This window comes from Crotalus tigris, unplaced genomic scaffold, assembly GCF_016545835.1.
Source record: "Crotalus tigris isolate CLP2741 ecotype Arizona unplaced genomic scaffold, ASM1654583v1 scf7180000024388.1695876, whole genome shotgun sequence".
Classification (NCBI taxonomy): domain Eukaryota; kingdom Metazoa; phylum Chordata; class Lepidosauria; order Squamata; family Viperidae; genus Crotalus; species Crotalus tigris.
In genome coordinates, this window is record NW_024100558.1 from 242468 (window position 1) to 261755 (window position 19288).

At 37.3% G+C, this 19288-nt stretch overlaps 1 protein-coding gene across 2 annotated transcripts in view; it reads right to left on the reverse strand.

Annotated features, from left to right (window-relative positions):
• Positions 1–2150: 2150 nt before the first annotated feature.
• SDC3 (syndecan 3) overlaps positions 2151–19288 on the reverse strand; it is a 183347-nt gene continuing 166209 nt past the window's right edge. Inside the window, exons 4-6 of one of the 2 annotated variants that reach the window (XM_039329166.1) lie at positions 10913–11174; positions 9112–9227; positions 2151–3340 (exon numbers count right to left, since the gene is read on the reverse strand). In XM_039329166.1, coding sequence (XP_039185100.1) covers positions 3194–3340; positions 9112–9227; positions 10913–11174 — 525 coding nt within the window. In that variant the 3' untranslated portion in view covers positions 2151–3193. Of the gene's footprint in view, positions 3341–7190; positions 9228–10912; positions 11175–19288 lie in introns of those variants that run through there. The other variant, XM_039329167.1, reaches the window with a different exon arrangement.

A 19288-nucleotide genomic window follows, 5' to 3' on the forward strand; every position in this document is an offset into this window, starting at 1 on the left:
AGCCAGGCACGCTGGCTGAGGAATTCTGAGAGTTGAAATCCACAAGTCATAAAAGGGCCAAGTTTGAAGACCCCTGATCTTGACTGTGAATGAGTTCACACATTTGTTTAACCTTGTATGATTGAATAAACCACAATTAGAGAGACTTATATAGGATAAACTATGTTTATAACAGTGGTTCTTAACCTGGGCGATATTGCCCCCCAGGGGGCAATTTCATTTTTCAGGGGGGCGATGGAATGAAAAGGGGCAACGCAGGGGCAAAGGAACAAAAAGGGGGCAATATGGGGGCAATGGAGCGAGATGTTTTGAGGACACTTTTGAGACTTTTTCGTACAGTAAATCACTGTATATCTGTCGTACAAAAACATCAGATCGCTCGCTATTAGTGGATTGAATTGTGTTTTCAAATGTTCCTCTAGCTAGCTTCAGTACAGAATGCTGTACATATGTGAATACGTATCACTTATCTTCATGCACATTGCAGTTTGTTCTTATGCCCTTTTTATATTTCTTTTTGCATCTTAAATTTGTAATTCAATCATTAAATGTTATTATTTTTCTTTTCGGGCATTTCACTTTCTTGCAATTGAATTTTGTTTTTAGTGGTCATTACATTTAAGTGTCTTGAATAAATAAGATAATAATGAAATACATGTATCACGAAGTTTGGAATAAAGTGACGAGTGGCACCAAAATTTTTCACACAGTTGAGATATGGGAAAAAGACTGGAAATAAATTATTTGCACCGATATGTCCAGATGACAATTTTAAAGAAAACAAAAAAATGTTTGCATAAATTGAAGAATTATTTCTTATGTTGTGATTGAGAGGGGGGTGATGACAACTTCTTCATTGGCTCAAAGGGGCAATTCGTTCAAAAAGGTTAAGAACCACTGGTTTATAAGACAACAATGGATGGATTAACACATTGTGCTGAACCCCAAATCAAATAAAGATTGAGGCATGTGTTTGTGTGAATACAGTCTGTCTTCCTGGTGATAGCTATGCCTCCTTGCTTAGTGTCATCTGCAAATTTTACAACATCCCTCCTGTACTTTCTCCCAAGTCATTTATTAAAAATGTTGGTGAATGCAGGGCAAGTTCTCCAAGTAGGTGCAGCTGTGGTTTCACCATGAATCCATTCACATTTTTCCAACCTGTCAAAAACCATGTACAAGTATAACAAAGGCTTTGCTTAAATTACATTGCATGGTTTTGACACAATTCTCACTTAGGTTGGCTCTGCTGAGTAATGTATCAGGTTCTACATATTCATAATCCTTTCCTCTTAATAATCTGTTCTAGAATTTTACCTGGTATGGAAACCAGATGCCTTGATTTGCAGGTTGAGGGGTCCTGGGTGCTCTCTGAGCTTGGTTGTTTTCTTGCAGACGTTTCATTACTCAAACTAGGTAACATTATCAGTGTTAGCACTGATGATGACTAACACCAATGATGTTACCTGGTTTGGGTAATGAAATGTCTGCAAGAAAACAACCAAGCTCAGAGAGCACCAAGGATCCCTCATTTCAACCCTGAGCTACAAATATTCTCCTTTATTGATTTGCAGCTTGTATCTGTTCTTGAAGATGGCAATATTTATCTCAGCTCTCCTGGAGTTCATTTGTTCCCTAAGAGTTTTCAAAGGCTACAAGTTCAGCTGTTCCAAAGTCAAGTCCTCAACACCCTGGAGTATAAATTATCTGCCCCTGGAGTCTTACAGTCTAAACAACCTAGCATTGTCCCCAGCTGGAAACAACTGCTCTGGTAAGAGAATATTATGGCAAATGACATGTTGATTCCCTCCATGGCTGGTTAACTTATTGTATTTTCATATCTGAGTATTTGAACTCTAAAGCATTAATCTTCATGGCACAGTGGCTCTATTAATCATGAGAAATCCTCCTGGTAAATTAATTTGCAAGTTTATAATTTTTACCTGGAATCAAGTCTCAAATCAGTTTTTTTTTTCACCCAAGCCAATGGCTACAAACTGATTAAGCTGTAAATCTAGAATTCTGAACAAATCTTGGCATTATTGCTGGAACAAATTCATCTTAATATGAATGATTCTCCAACAGAGGGTTATATCAAACCCTCAGTTTGCTTCTTCCCAAAGTATTAAAAAAAAGTACAAACCAAAGACTTCAAGTTAGCATTTGTGTTTTATTTTGGCTCCCTTTTATAAATGGGCGCAACACAAGAGTAATTAAAAAAAAATAGACATTACCATTACAGTGTTACATTGGCAAAAAAAAATATTTTTAATAATTTTTAAAAGTTTTGGCCATAGACTCTGGTCAAAAACAATTAAACATGTGGTTCTTTTTAAAAGAAATTTGTCATCCATCCTCCATTTTTTAAAAACAGACACTAAATAGCTATTTTGATACTAATCTCTAGAAGTTATATACATTCTTGTTTTATTTTAAGACATTTTATCCTTTAAAATATTTACATGCTTTGCTCCCCGGAGTTAATAGCACAGAATATCATTTGGGCTATTTTATCTAAATTCTGCTGAAATTATTCACTGCCATTTCAATTCTTTTTGAGAGTTAATTGGGAGATAGACATCTTAATGCTTTATTTCTGAAATTTTTATACACGTTTTGTTTCCTATTTACAAAACTGGTAGACTGGATTTTTGTCTTGAGAGACACAAACAAAGGTGAAGTCTCTGCAGCAAGCAAGCTGTTTTACTGATAAAAGGATTTTTTTAGAAAAAAGTTGTATAAAACAGTGTATGAATATGGTATTTTTTTTGCTCTTATTCTGATTGTCAGTTTTAAAGAAGCTATTTCTGATTTCTCACTCACACAAAACACACGTATAGATGGATCACAGAAAATTATCTGCATCTAAACACACCATAGTGGAGTACAAGAATGCTTTTCCTACAGCCACCTATTTCAGACTTCTAATCTGATTAGCAGCAATTGTCCAAGTAGGTATTTTTTTCAGTCCTACCTTGGAGATATTAATGATTAAACTTGAAACTTTTTCTCTACAAGGCAGGGGTTCTGCAACTGAGCTACCATTCTTTCCAAGCACAATACTCAAACTGGTCTAGAATGCTGAACATAATTTAGAAAAGAACTAAACTCACACACATAGCATTGAACTTGAAGACACTAATGAACAGAAATGGCAATTTGTTCAAAGGTGAGACTTCATAAGGCTTTCTCTTCAAAATAAATCTTTTACCAGAGTGATTGGCTGTCCGTTGTGCTGGTCCTGACATGAATTAAGATTTAAGGCAGTTCTTTCTGAAAGATTTCTCAGTGGCATGTTCAGAGCAAGAGTTGATGGCAAGAGAACTCCCTGTGAAGAGCTCTGGGAAGGAGGAAGAGACATTTTTGTTATTTCTGCAGAAGGATATCATTTCTTTCCTTGTTAGTTGCGCCTTCCAAAATAGCTTAGCCTTCAAGGCACAAATTAAGCCTCAACACAGTTGAACATTTGGTTGCTCAAGGCCAGAGGCAAAGAACTGGTGCTTTCCAGATGTTATTCCCAGCATCTCACATTATTCCCCATGCTAGATGTGGCTGGTGAGATGTAGCAACATCTGGAGGACCATAAGGTTCCCATCTCTGGTTCATCATCACCTCTTAGAATTGCCAGTCACTGGCTATCTTTGTTGAAAACTTTGGGAGCTGTATTCTGGTCCACATCTAGAAGGTACCAGACTAGCGAAAGCGTTCTAGAACTTAAGAGCCTCAATCCTAGATTTCTTCTGCCTGGTGATACCATAGATTGGTGTTTCTCAATCTCAGCAACTTTTGAAGTGTGGACTTCAAAGGCTATGCTGACTGGGGAATTATGGGAATCAAACTTCCCACATCTTACAATTGCTGAGATTGAGAAACACTGTCATCAAAAATCCTTAGGGAAAACATAGAAGCTTTTTTGAGGTTGAGAAGCAAAGACAGCCAGAAACATTACTCTTTGATAGGATGTCTGGAATTGGAAATGTGTGGCTTAATCCCAATATAAGTGGGAGGCTTCAGACAACCACTGTTTGCTCACTGCAAAGCTTGAAATCAAGGACAGTCCTCCCCAACTTGGTGACTACAGTTGTATTGGAATGTGAACACCATAATTTATAGTCATGTGGTGTCCCTATTTGGGAATGATGGGAAATATTATCCAACACAACTATAGAGTGCTGATTGAAGAATGTTTATGCAGCATAGCATAACACCATAACACCAAACTCAACAGCTCATGAGCAGTATATTCTTTCTATCATTAAAAGGAACTAAGTTAGAGCTAACTAGTTAACTACATAGTTAACTAGTTAACTACAGTTAGAGCTAACTAGTTAACTAAGCTCTTTTAAGAAGAGATTGGATAACCATTTGTCTAAAATGGCATAGGGTTTTCTGCTTGAGCAGGGGATTGGACTAGAAGACCTCCAAGGTCCCATCCAACTCTGTTATTCTGCTAAAGCAGACTACTCAACTTCTCCAGTTCAAACCTTTTGGTTACAATTACTAATTCCAACTTCCACCCCAATAACAAGAATCCAACAGATTTCTGTTCTTTGGGGGGGGGGATAACCACATTTATTTTTCTGTCTGGAGGGGAATTTAAGCATAACATTTTGTTCTGTTTTTCCTTCCCTTTCTCCCTGTTGATTTACCTTCCTTCCTTGTGAGACTAAAGACATTAAATCAAACCTGTTTGTTCTCCCTCTCAATCATTATAACTAAAGAATGGGAGTTTTCTGTACCGCTGTTAAGAAAGGCTCATAAAATCTCCTTCAAAATGTCTAGAGGCAATTTTCCATGTCCTGACATCAAACCATTCTTAAAATGAAGCCTATTTCTTCTTGCTATCTACAGCTGCAACTTTTGCATATTATCTGTGGAATAAATCTCTCTCAACCCATTGGAATGGACAAAAAAAAGTCTCTTGAATCAACTGAAATCTTTATGGTGTGCCATAAATAGATTCAGACATTGCTGAGTCATTTAAATCAAAGTTTGCTGAACAATCCAAATGACTGCTAAGCTTAGCAACCTTCTCAGAGCTCAGGGACCACTGTTCTGTACTTTCACACAAGATCTGGTGTAGAGAGATGGGAGGGTGGTGAGAGTGGGATAAGAGAGCAACAGCAAGCCCACCAATATTGTGTATAGGGTGGTTAAAAAGCTGGACTAGGAAGAGAGAGAACCAGCTTCTAGTCCTCCCTTAAGCACCCAGCCAGCTGGGTCACTTTGGGCCAGCAACTTTCTCTCAGTCCTAGAGAGGTCAAAAAAACATCTTTCTAACAACCTGCACTGATAGAAGATGGTCCACAACCTTCGATGGAATTGTCCCTCAGTGGATTAATATGGGCTGAGAATAAAAATATGCATATGCTCTCAAATATCTTAAGTTTGAACATACAGTTACACACGCGCGCGCGCGCACACACACACACACACACACACACACATGTAATTTCAACATTTTCCCTTTTGCCAGTTTTATTTTTGTTGTTTTTCAATTCAACAAATTTAAGTGTCTCTCAAGTCAGGCTCCCCTCCTGATGACTGTTTGAATTTGGCAATGATTCAGAAGTTGGATTTCCCATTCTGGTCTTCTTCTCGGATGTTTTTTGACTGGATTCCCATCCAAATGCTAACCAGGCCTAATCCTTTTTAGCTTGTTCAAGGTCAAAGTTGGCAAACGCTGAATTTTTATATCCATAGTAAGAGAGTTCACTGGGTGCCATCTTGCACAATGGACCCATCAGACCAGTGATGGGATTCAGATATGTGAACAACCAGTTCTCTGTGTGGATGCCGCTTCCAGAAGTCCGTTTGGGGCCTGGGCAACAAAAGTTAGCTACCAGTTCTGCTGAACTGGTGCGAACCAGCTGAATCCCACCACTGACTAGAACTCACAGTCTCCTGGTGATTGGATCAAAGTCACCCAGCTGACTTTCATTCCTAGGACGGGACTAGAACCAGTGGTGGGATTCAAATATGTCCATAAACAGTTCTCTGTGTGGATGCCGCTTCCAGAAGTCCATTCTGGGCCTGGGCAATAAAAAATTGGTTACCGGTTCTGCTGAACTGGTGGGAACCGGCTGAATCCCACCACTGCATCAATTAGTTCAAACACCCACCCACTCAGACATGCCCAATAATAATTGCATGAAGGGAAAATGGGGGATGAATGTATTATTCCCACTCCATCTGTTGGTCCTTGTCCTCTGTATATTAGAGGATACCTAACTAACACATTCATTTTCACTTTCAGATTCTTCTAAACCACATGTTGGAGAACATGTGGGCAAATCAACATGTGGATGCTGAATGGGTAGAAGGAATGGATTTTTTTTCCATTTCCCCATTCAAATGATTGTAATATTATGTGATAGATATATAGGATTTTACCTAAAACATTGGTGTTTTAATTTCTTTCATTTTGTTTTGAACAGCTATTTTTTTTTGTTCCTTAAGCTGAGGAATGTTAATAAGTTACAGGTAGCCCTCGACTTACCACAGTTCATTTAGTGATCTTTCAAAGTTACAACAGCACTGAAAAAAGTGATTTGTGACCATTTTTCACACTAATGACCATTGCAGAATCCCTGTGGTCACGGGAACAAAATTCAGATGCTTGGCAACTGGTATGTACTTATGACAGTTTAGTGTCCCAGAGTCATGTGATCATCTTTTGCAACCTTCTGACAAACAAAGTCAATGGGAAAGCCAGATTCACTTAACAACCATGTTACTAACTTAACAAGCACAGTGATTCATTTAACCACTGTGGCAAGAAAAGTTGTAAAATGGAGCAAAACTCATTTAACAAATGTTTCACTTAGCAACAGAAATTTGGCCTCAATTGTGATCATAAATCAAGGACTACCTGTACTTTCTAAAAGTTTGAGCATTGTGTATCTGTAAAAAGGTTTGGATATATCAAATCTGAATTGTTGTCTTTTTCTTTTTAAGTGATTCTGGTATATTACTAGAAGGAGACATCCTTAAGATTCCAGAGCATGGCTTAATGAAATTTGTGAATTCTCCAACTTTGCAGCAATCAAGAGGCAATATTGGATGATATGATTATAGGTGCTCCAGATTTAACATGAAGTTTAAAAACTAATTTGTAACAATTTGAATAAATATCATACAATACTATTACTTTAACATAATAGAAAAGTACTAATTTTTCACAATGTTTATGTTTTTTATATTTTTTCATTCTTTTTTTTCTTTTGCGCTGTTTAATTTTTTAGATGTATAATTTACTCAAGATGGTTGAAATGAAATGAAGTGTATTAATTTGGTTCTTAATCATTATTACTTGTTTTATTACTAGAAGTACTACTATAATTAACTGTATTGGTTTGAAAATTCAATAAAAATTACTATTGTTCTAAAAACAACACTCTTTTTTCCCCTTCAATGGCTTTGACAAGCTTTTAGATGCTGGAAGTTACTTATCTGCACCTTTGATATTTTTTCCATTTTCACTACTTTTTAAAAACATAATTCCCAGCTTCTCTCCATATGAATTTGTCGGGAGTGTGTTAATGTACAACTCTACATCCTTTCTACTTTCTTCACAACCACAAATAATATGATCACAGCTTTTGGTCATTGCACTCTACTCAAGGTGCATGTGTACAACATTCAGTTAATGCAACAGGAATTATCAATTATCAAGAACAACAAGCATCTTGTAACAACATTCTATTACTGACATAATTACAGCACATTTATCATTCATTTGTCTTTTTTCAAACAATTACTACATATTTGTTATTTTGACTTCACCTTCCAATAGGTTAAACACTGGTTCTTTCCACTGCTTGATTTTATTGCATGGTTTCCAACATTCCAATTATCTGGATCATTTACCATTTTTATTCTTGTTCTTTGTTCAGACTGGGGTTTATAACATCCTTATAACTCTTTGGGGTCAGCACAGTCACCTCTCCTACATTGTTATAAAATATGAACTTGCTTAACAAACTTGACCGAAACGTTTCTCTTTTATGCTTACTGTTACTCTACCACTTACTGCTTCAGAAGAATCAGGATTCTCCCCCCCCCCTCTATATACTGTACTTATTTCATCTATTTACAGAGTTCCATGGAATCAAAGATCTAGGCTCACATCACTCTACTCTTGGTTTCCCCAATAAACCTCCCACCAGTCCCCCGCCAATGAAGAAATGACCACACCATTCATCAAGATGTGTGAAATATCATCTATTTCCTACAGGATTTTAGAAGATAGCTTGACTTATTTTTTTTAAAAAAAATGGGTATTGCCATCTCCTCCTCATGATCAATATCTTAGAAAAATGCTCTTCAGCCTCTTGCCTAGACTTGCAATACTGTGCTAATCAAGATTTAACGTCACAATGAATCCCAATAAATCTGGGCACAAGCTTCAGCTGGAAAGCAAGGCAAGCTTAGGGTGGGTTTGCAAGAGAAAGGTAGCATCTGATGTCTTTTGGCTGTGAACAGTGATGAGATGAAGGGAGAAAGGAAGCAAGATACAAGGAGTGCCCCTGCAAACCAGATGATATCTTCAAGGAAGCAATCCCAAGGGTCAACTCCAGCACAGTTGCTCAGTTGGAAGAGGTGGTGGCCTATGAGCAGCCGTTCTATCAAATATTGCATCTTCTACCACATGAAGTCAAACCCTTGTCTTCAATAGTATCAGAAAGTATCGACAACCAAAAGTGTCCACTTAATTTTAAAAAAGATCAGTGCTCTAGTCCTGAGTTAGGCATGAGACCAGGACTTCCTGTTAATTCCAGAAGATCTTCTAGGAGACAGTCAAAAGATCTATCTCTTGGGTCCCCCACTTCGGCACTCCTTTCAGGATCTCCCATGCTACAATGCAAGTCAGCTTTGTTGCCTTCTAAAAATGAGCAACTCTTTTTAAAATGGTTGGTTTCTTCAAACTTTTGAGTTAAACTTGATAGACTTGATTAGAAAGAGACAAGTTGAATCAGAGATGGGTTTGTAGTGTTGTTGTTTTTTAAAAAAGGACAGCATTGAGACTGAAAGAGATTGTGAGGCACCTGAAGTTCCAGTCTATGCATAAAATTCCTCCTGCTTGTCAGGCTTTTGGTATGTGACACTTGCCTGTTTGGGCTCTTCCAGCGTGTAGCTTCCTTCATCTTTCTTCTTCATCCGGTAGATCAAAAGCATCACCAGGAAAGTGGCAAAGAGGGCCCCGACGACCCCTCCCACAATCACAGCTGCAAAGGGACCACAGAGGAAAGTTAAAGACATCTTTATCTGCTTACCTTTTGTATAAAAACAAAAATTTAGAAAATTGAATATTAAAATCTTGGGGAGGGAAGGAGGGATGGAGGAATGGACAGATGGATGGACCGATGGATGGATGGACTGATGGACAGTGGATGGACTGATGGATGGGTGGATGGACCGATGGATGGATTTCAGAAGTGTCTATAGAGGGAGAATCAAAATAGTCAAGAGTGTGGCTGCAACTGCATTACTGAAATCCCCTTTTTAACATGTCACATGCATACAAATGGAGTGTATCTTTGATGGTTGTGCCCACCATCTTGACTTTTTTATCATCCCACCCCCACCACAGCTACCTCTGACATATTTTATATTTCACTGGGTTTTCATGCTCCCAAAATTGTTAGCTTTCCATAAAGCTTTGAAAAATTGAGTTTTTTCCCCTCAAATACTGGATCAAGGCATTAGATGAGCCTATACTGTAAGAGTTATGAGAATGATTGTGGTTGACTTCAAATGTACATAAGAACCTAAGCAGGGCCCTATTGGATTGGACCCCTGACGCATTTTGGCCTAGCAGCCTTTGGAAAGTTGAAAATTGAAATGTATTTCTATTTATTTATGGTCAGTGGCCAAAGAAGTCGCTGCAACAATAAAAACAGTGCATAAAAGCAGGCTCAGATAGAATAAGATGAAGGTGTTGCACAATAAATCAAGCATGGAAGGGGGAGAACTTTAAGGAAAATCTGTTTTAAAAAGCAGAATGAGATAAACAAAAGAAAAAAGGCCATAGAAAACAAGGACTGTGGAAACTTCGGTTTAGAGGTGCGTTTTGAAAGCAAGACTCTGAATGAAATCTAACTTTTGAAACAAGTCAATTTAAGATCAAATCACTGAAATGAATGTTCAGAGTCGATTCTGAATCAGACTGGATCAAAAGTAATCTTCACACCTCAGTAAAATTGCATGACATGGGACATTTATGTTAAATATTATGCACATATTAGGGAAATTGCAAAGGAAAGTTTTGAGTTGAAAATGGTAAGTGATGTGGATTTTTACAATATAATTTTAAAAAAAAAACACTAGAAAGTTAAGAAATGATGGCTCACAATAGTGCAAGTTTAGGTATATGAACGTTTGTCTTTCTCCTTCCTCTGCCTTGTTTCTTCCACGCTATAGTCCAGCTTGCAGTGTCAGATAGTCTGGCAGTTGCCTTGGTTAGAAATAATGCCTTCAAGCAAGATTTGTCTTCTTTAACATTTATTGAGATTAGAGGGATGGGATGTGGTTACAAAAATTCTAGCCATGGAGCTATTCCCTTTTAATATTGTATCCCCACATATGTTAGGCTAGAGAATTTCTGAACTTCTTTCAAACAACCATTCCAGTGATCCAGCAAGGTGGTGATGTCTTTTCATGGATTATGGCGCAGCTTGCAGCTACTCTCTACACAATGTGTCTTGAATCTTGATCAGTCTGACAACTAACCGATGCAATATAGTAAATTCCTCAAGGCAACATTTTGGAAAGCCACCTCATGCGCTCTGAGGCAAGGAAGCCAATCCTCTGGCTTTCGATGCATTTGAAGTTGCTTTCCACAAAGACCATTCCATTCTCTCCCCTCAGACATGGCCATGGAGCCAGATTGGCAATCTGTAATACATCTTACCTATGAGCACTTCTTTCCTTTCCAATATGTTTTTCTGGGGGAGTTGTGCTGCTGAATTTCCAGACTCTATTGTATTGTCTAGGAGCCCTGGTTCCATTTTCTTTTTCAATCCTGGCCCGGCTGCAGGGGTGACCAGGGGCACCACTTCATTGCCAAGCTCGGTCTGAGCTACCTCTTCCTCATGAATTTCGAAGTCCCCACTGATGGGAACTTCAAGTTCGTTCACTGTAACTGTGGGAAGGGACGTTTCCATGGGTTCTGCCTGGAAGAGAGAGGAGAAAAAAGAGCATACAGAAAGCAGGAAAGTTAAATAATAATGCCCCCCTCCTTTCAGTGCATTTCTCTCCAGCACTTAGCCAAGCTGATGAGCAAGATTTTACTTGCCCACTACCTGTGTTGGCCTGAGATACAGGACAACAGACATAGATGACCCAGAGCTTACAAGGACCTGCAGATGGCTCAGGAGCATCCAGGAGTAGGTGGAATAAAAGTTTCAACCCCAGGCTGTTTCACCTCTTTTGGGGATGAAAGATAAGGCTTGAAAGAGGCTCCTTCAATGAGCATTAATTGTTAAGCATTCATCATTTACACAGGAAGCTATAGGAAGAGGAAAAACGAGGCAAAATGTTGTGTCCAAGAAAAAAAGAAGAAGGTATTCTTCCTGCTGCCATGAGCCTAAATGAGCTTTAATTTGGCTATTCATCTCCTAGAGATATTCCCTTCTTGACCCCCTCTCTCTCTTTCTCTCTCTCTCCCTCCCTCTCACCCACACACACACAACCTGCCCGTTGTTACTTGAAAGTTTCATCAATACTTTTTTTCTGTATCAAGCTTTGTACTTTTGATAAAACAAATTGACTTGCTTGTACAAGGCCTCTTTTCCAATTTATTTCTGCTGGGATGGTAGTGATATATATAGAGCAGGTAAGTGACCATTTTCACTAGGGATTGAGGTTTTTTGTGTCTATTTGTGTAGAATCAGCTCTGCTGCCTTTATGGATGCTAGCCAGTAGGGGGAGTTAGAGATTCATCCCTTTTGAACTAGCCCCCACCTCACCACTCATATTTAGTCATGCCTGTCACAAATTAAGTCTTCAAGATGCAAAAGAAAAAAAAAAAAAGAAAGAAAAGAAAAGAATAGTCTCCTGTGAGTTTGCTTGGGAAAACAGGGAGAGGATGCCTAGATCAGCAGACTGAAATGTCCAGTGGATAAGAAGAAATCTGCTTGGATGGCAGCTTCAGGATAGAAGATATTATACATAAAAGGGCAAATACCATCTTGAAACACTAAAGGAGAGATAGCCAGAGTTAGGATATACTATTCCAAACTGAGTGTGGACTTCATGTCCCAAAATTCTCAGTAATGATGGCTATGAAATTTTGAAAGTTCCAGTTTGCACATCTGGAATATGCTCAATTTAGTGGTGGCAAAAGTAAAGGAATGAGAGAAATCGAAACATGAATAGGTGATGTAATAATTTCTTTTCATAATAATGCAAAATGTCTAATTCTGTCTCTATGTCCTGGTACCAGCAGGGCCACCTTTGTACTGCCCCAAATGAAAGAAAGACAGACAGACAGACAGAAAACAAGAATGAATGAGAAAGCTTTTAAAAGAGGGCTCTAAATAAATGCTTAAATGCACACATTTCTCAGGCACACTGAAGATAAGGAGGAAAACTCCTCTGGAATCACAGCTAGGATGGTAGAAATAATTATATAATAATAACAGGTCCTTAGGGAGGACAAAATAAATGGACAACAAAGCTAACTCTGAAACCAACCAAAATAAGAAAAAAGGGGACATTGGAAGAACACCTGTAGGACATTAACAAAGAGGAATTGAAAAGCTAGTACATCATGAACACCACATCACTGAACACCAAAGAGACCAAACTGATCTATAAGAAACAGCAAATGAAGAAGAGAGGCATGGCAAGGCAAAGTATTACACAGTCACTATATTTAAAAAAAGCAGGCAAATCAGATAACAAGAAGACCACGCAATGTGGTGTCTTAGACACACAAAGGGACAAGAAAGGTTCTTCTCCTCTTTTTAAACAGGCTAAATTACCTAAAGCCTTTTTTGATATGAAAGAAGACTGGGAATTGAGAGACTATTGGCGGGAACGTAATCAAGAGGAGAGAGACTTCACCTTTTTTTCAGATAGACATCAATCCTTTTCAAGGATTGATTTTTTTTTTTATTACAACGGATTTATATAATAAGGTAAAGAATGTAAAGATTTTCCTAGGTCGTTGACGGATCATAGTCCAGTCTGGATGGAGCTGATTCAAGAAAAAGAGGAGAGAAGATCCTGGAGGGTGAATGAAAATTTATTTAGACAAGAAAAGAATGTTCAAAAGTTAAAGGAGTGTTTAAAGGACTATTTTGCTTTGAATATGTATAAGGGGACACCAATGTCAATGGTATGGGATGCAGGTAAAGCATTTATGCGTGGGATCTTGATAAAAATGAATAATTTTCATAGACAAAAGCAGATTCAGAAACGTAAAGAATTGGAAGATGAGATTAAATTAAAAGAAAAGGCTTTGATTTTAACTCCTTTAGATGAAAAGATTAAAGAATCTATAAAGTTGCTAAGAACACAATTTAATATGTTGATGGCGGATCAATCTGCAACTTATTGTTTATGAAACAAAATACATTTTGCAATGCCAATAAACCAGGGAGATGGTTGTCTTACCAATTAAGAAAGAAACAGAGACAGAGAATAATAGATAAAATAAATTATAAGGGTAAATTAGTGTACCAGAAGGAATTGATTAAGAAATCTTTTTTAGATTACTATCAAAAACTATATAAATCTACTAATGTACAAACTCTAGATATAAACAAATATTTAAGTGAGGCTAATTTCCCTAAATTGACAGAAGATCAGAAACATGAAATTAATGGTTTAATTACTAATGAGGAAATTGCGATAGTAATTAAACAATTGAAATTAGGGAAAGCACCGGGTACGGATGGCTTGACATCTGTTTATTATAAAACTTTAATGGAAGAGATGATACAACCATTAGCTGACCTTTTTAATAGTATTTTACAGGGTTCAGAGATCCCTCCGTCATGGCGCAGTGCTTTTATATCCTTTATTCCAAAAGAGGATCAAGACCTTACTTTACCAAAGAATTACAGACCTATGTCTCTCTTAAATGTTGATTATAAGATTTTTGCAAAAATTTTAGCTAATAGGCTCATGAGGGTTGTGCACCACCTCATACAAAGGGACCAATCTGGTTTTATAACTGGTAGATATATGAAAAATAATGTTAGACAAATTATTAATTTATTAGAATATTTGGACAAGAATAACCATTTCCTGCAGGGTTGATATTTTTAGACGCTGAAAAAGCTTTTGATCAACTGAATTGGTATTTTATGTTACGAGTAATTGAAGAGATGAATTTTGGTGAAAAAATATTACAAGCTTTTACTGCGATATATCAAAAACAAACGGCACAATTTATTGTTAATGGGGGTTTGTCAGAGGTTTTTACAATAGAGAAAGGTACTAGACAGGGATGTCCATTGTCGCCGTTATTGTTTGTTTTAACATTGGAAATTTTGTTGATCAAGATTCGAGGGTCGCAGGAAATAAAAGGAATAGAAGTTAACAAAAAAGAATATAAGTTGAGAGCTTTTGCAGATGATTTGGTGGTTACTTTGTCTCAACCTATTTATTCTGTAGTAATGTTATTGCAGCTGATTCATCAATATGGACTGGTTTCGGGTTTTAAGATCAATGTTAATAAGATTAAGATATTACCTAAGAATATGACTACTCGGGATAAACAAATTTTGGCTAATCTGATTGGTTTTGAAATTGTTAATAAGGTAAAATACCTGGGGGTTATTTTATCTATTTCTAATGCAAAACTGTTTAAGAATAATTATGAAAAGTTGTGGGTTAGGATACAGAAAGACTTGAGGAATTGGGAGAAGTTGCAGCTATCTCTCATGGGAAGAATTGCAGTGATTAAAATGAATGTCCTACCCAAGTTTCTCTTTTTGTTTCAAATGTTACCGATTTTGAAGAATGAGATTAATTTAAACGAATGGCAGAAAGGTATTAATAAATTTATTTGGGCAGGGAAAAAACCAAGGGTAAAGTTTAAAATCATGCAAGATTCCCGTGAGAGAGGTGGACTCAAGGTACCGAATTTGAAATTATACCACGATGCGGTGGCTTTAACATTAATTAGTGATTGGGTAAATTTAACAAATTTGGAGATACTCCATCTGGAGGGATGGGATTTACTTTTCGGTTGGCATGCCTATTTAATATTTAATAAGAAAGTGGATCGGGTTTTTAAATCTCATATTATAAGAACTTCTTTACTTAGGGTTTGGAGAAAATATTATAAAAGTGATTTTAAAATACCACTATGGGCTATACCTTGGCATGCGATAGAGGGCATAAGGAGAGGTGTTAAAATGGATACGGTGTCTTATACACAATTACTTAGATGGGATGGACATAACTGGCAGTTAAAATTATTGGAAGAGTTAGTACATGAAAATATTACTTATTCTTGGTTTCAATATAGACAATTAGCAGATAGATGGAAGTTGGATCGTAAGGTGGGTTTTCTTAGAGAAGATGAAAATCTTTTCAAGCAAGTAAAGGATCAAAGACAAACCCATATTAAGAGAATTTATGGGGTTCTAGTGGAACTGGATTCAGAATCAGAATTAATTAAAGATTGTATGATTAAATGGGCGCAGAATTTTGGAGAACCAGTTCCACTGGATATCTGGGAAATTATCTGGGTGAGGAATGTTAAATTTACACAAGCCCAGAATTTAAGGGAGAATTTTTATAAAATGTTTTATAGATGGCACCTTGATCCACAAAAAATGTCTCTCATGTATCCTGACCTACAGCCTAAATGTTGGAGATGTGGTTGTTTGGACGCCACCTATTATCATATTTGGTGGTCGTGTAAAAATATAAAAGCTTTTTGGATTAAGATATGGTGGAATATTCAGAGAATCTTTAGAAAGAGGGTAAAATTTACTCCACAATTATTTTTGTTAGGTATAGTTATTGATTGCGATGCAAAGGAGGTTATATTGATGTTGAATCTGATCACAGCCGCAAGGTTGTTAGTAGGACAATACTGGAAGAAGGAATCTTTGCCTACCTTGCAGGAGTGGTTTTTTAAAGTATCTTACCTGGCGGAAATGGCAAAGATTTCGGCTTTCTTAAAAGAACAATCGCAAGAGAAATTTTTTGCTATTTGGGACAAATGGATAAAGTTTATACAATTTAAATTGGATATAAAAAAATATTATTTAGCTTTTTTATAATTTTTATATATATATATATATATATATATATATATATATATATATATATATATATATATATATATATATATATATATTCTATTGTTAATCTTTCTTTTTTCTTTTTTTTTCTTTTTATACAATTTTTTTAACTTTTTTAATTAAGCCTATATTCTGCTCTGGGAAGCTCCGGGGGGGGAGGGTGTGGGTGGTTTGGGGAGGGTTGGGGGAGGCTTGTTTTGTTTTGTTTAATCCTGTTCTTTTTTGTCGTTGTATTGTTGTTTTCTGTTTTTTGTAAAAACCTTTAAAAACTTTTCAATAAAAAAAAAATAAAAAAAAAAGAAGAACACGCAATGGCCAAAAGCAGGAAAGTTGAAGAAAGAGACACAGGGGCTAATTTTGGCTGCACAAGACTAAACCTTATGAACAAATCCATATAAAATCAGAATTGAGAAGACAGTAACAGATAGCAAATGCCATCTCGGCAAAGAAGCTAAAGAAACAGTGAACCATCTAGTTAGCTGCTGCAAGAAGATCCCAGAGACTGATTATGAACAATGGCATAACAATGTAATATTCTGGGACTTTAGAATTCAAACAGACAAGCATCTGCCACACAACATTCCAGACTTAACAGTTGATAGAGAAAGAAGATAAAAGATAAAAAGTCTGGCTAGTGAACATTGCAACACCTGGAGACAGCTGAATAGAAGAGAAAGAACTGGAGAAAATCACAAAATATAAAAACCTGAAAATAGAAGTAGAACAACTGTGATAAAAAAGAAAAAAGAATCCAAGATAGTGGCAATACTAAGGCCCCTTGGATGTAATTCCAACACATCTGAAGCAACACTTGAACATTAACTGCATTGAGAAAATCCCATCAGTGTAAGGACCCACCCCACTTTGCATCTTAAGAAGACAGAACTCTTGGAATAATTCTTCCAACAGGAATCCTTTATTAAGAAGAAGTGGTTGCAGGCGTGCTAGACAGGACTTGGGGTCCAAGCTCTCCCATTCAAGGTTTTAAGGGGTTCCCCAGCAGTCCCACCCAATCACCCCCCCTTCCAGTGATAGTTTCAGGCATCACAATTCCACCCCTTTGTTCCTTTCTTCCGTCTGGATGGAGACTTCAGATAAACTACATGAAAGGTAAATAGCCCCCTTTGTTATGGTAAGGTTCTTTGGTGCTATTTACATTCAAACTCTTTGAGGTTGCAATAAACACATTCAATTCCTTAGAAGTATACTGAAGGAAGTGAGGGCCATAAAGCCCCTTTGTTCTCCCCCTTCTCTCCCTCTTATGGCAGAATCCAGAGAAGGCAGAATTGGGGTTTTCTATATTTGATGATTAAAGATGAAATATAATTGGATTCTGACAATCAGTCAATTGCAAAAGACAGCTTTACTTTGAACAGTTTACATCCTGAGACAATATCTTTAATATTATTAAACAACAAGATCCACCTATCCCAGGTCCTTGAGAAGAACTCAATAGGAAGATATAAATGTCAAATCCAATCTGAACTTCTGGCTAACTGTGCAACCAACTACAATTTATTATATTTGTAATGCCAGCCAACTTCCAGCAACTTTGAGCAGTTGGATTGATTGTCACTTTCCCCAACCTGGTGACCTTTAGATGTGTAAGAATTCATCTTCAATCATTCTCTTCTAACATCAGAAAGTAGCAGACTAGATAGAGAAGGCTGGTGATGAAACCAGAGTCCTGGGCAGGAGTTGGAAAAAACAAAAATCTGAATTTTCATCTCAGCTACAAAGTTTGGGTATGATGTCAGCCTACTGCTGTAGAGTTGTAGTAAGGATAAAATGGAAGCGAGAGAAAAAGCTTAAAGAAACAAGCCAGAAGAGTCTCCCAAAGATGCTTTTCCAAAAAGCAACTGGATATTCTAGATTTTTTTCCTTGCAAATATTTCGCTTCTCATCCAAGAAACTTCTTAAGTTCAGTCAGAACCGAAGACGTTTCTTGGATGAGAAGCGAAATGTTTTCAAGGAAAAAAGCCCAGTTGCCTTTTGGATGACCTGGATAATAGAGAATCTCCATAGATATTAAACCAGAGGAGTAAACCCAGCTTCGATTTATCCTTGGCTTGGTACTTGAATTTGATTCTTGTACTTCATCCTTCACCTCAACCTATTCCCACCTACGCACAGCTGGTCCCTGTTTTTTAATATGTTAACAATAGTGAAGAAATCCCCTTTTCTTCTTTTTCTATTTTCCAAAGAGAGGACAGAGCAAGATCAGATTTCCCAGCAACACCTGTCATATTTACAACCACTGGACTGTTAAAAATGATGCCATATATGGCTCTGACTGAAACAATTCATTCAGGGATGTGCCACATCTATTGGCTGATGTGATTTCCCCACCGCCCCTTTGTCTTCCTCTTAGAAAATGTCACAGCCACAATGTGTAATGGAGCCAGGAAAAAACATTTTCTCCCATAGGAAAGGCAATGAGAGTCTCCTGGAAGGGAACTTTGGAGCTAATATCGGGACTCCTGATGTGCTGCAGAATTGGCTAACCAAAGTTTGGGGTGATACATTTTCTGAACTAAAAAGTTCAGCATCCCTTTTCCATTGATACAAGGGCCCTAGAAATGTTCCATCACGATGGCTGGGTCGGGAAGCCCCCATTTTACATTTCCCACAAAGTTCCTCATGTGTATCACCTTGAGGAAACTCTACATTTTATTTTTCTCATTAATAAAGGAGAATATTTGTAGCTCAGCATTGAAATAAGGGGTCCTTGGTGTTCTCTGAGCTTGGTTGTTGTCTTGCAATCATTTCATTACCCAAACTAGGTAACATCATCGGTGCTAGTCTAACACTGAAGATGTTACTTAATTTGAGTAATGAAATGTCTACAAGAAAACCACCAAGCTCAGACAGCACCAAGGATCCCTCATTTTTTTCATTGCTTTAATTTGCTTCAAGTAGGGCCACCTTCAGATATTTGAGATGGCACTCAACAGAATGGACTGAAGCATTGAAAGATAAGTAGGTTTTTGTATCATCTGAAATAACAGCTGAAGCCTTCA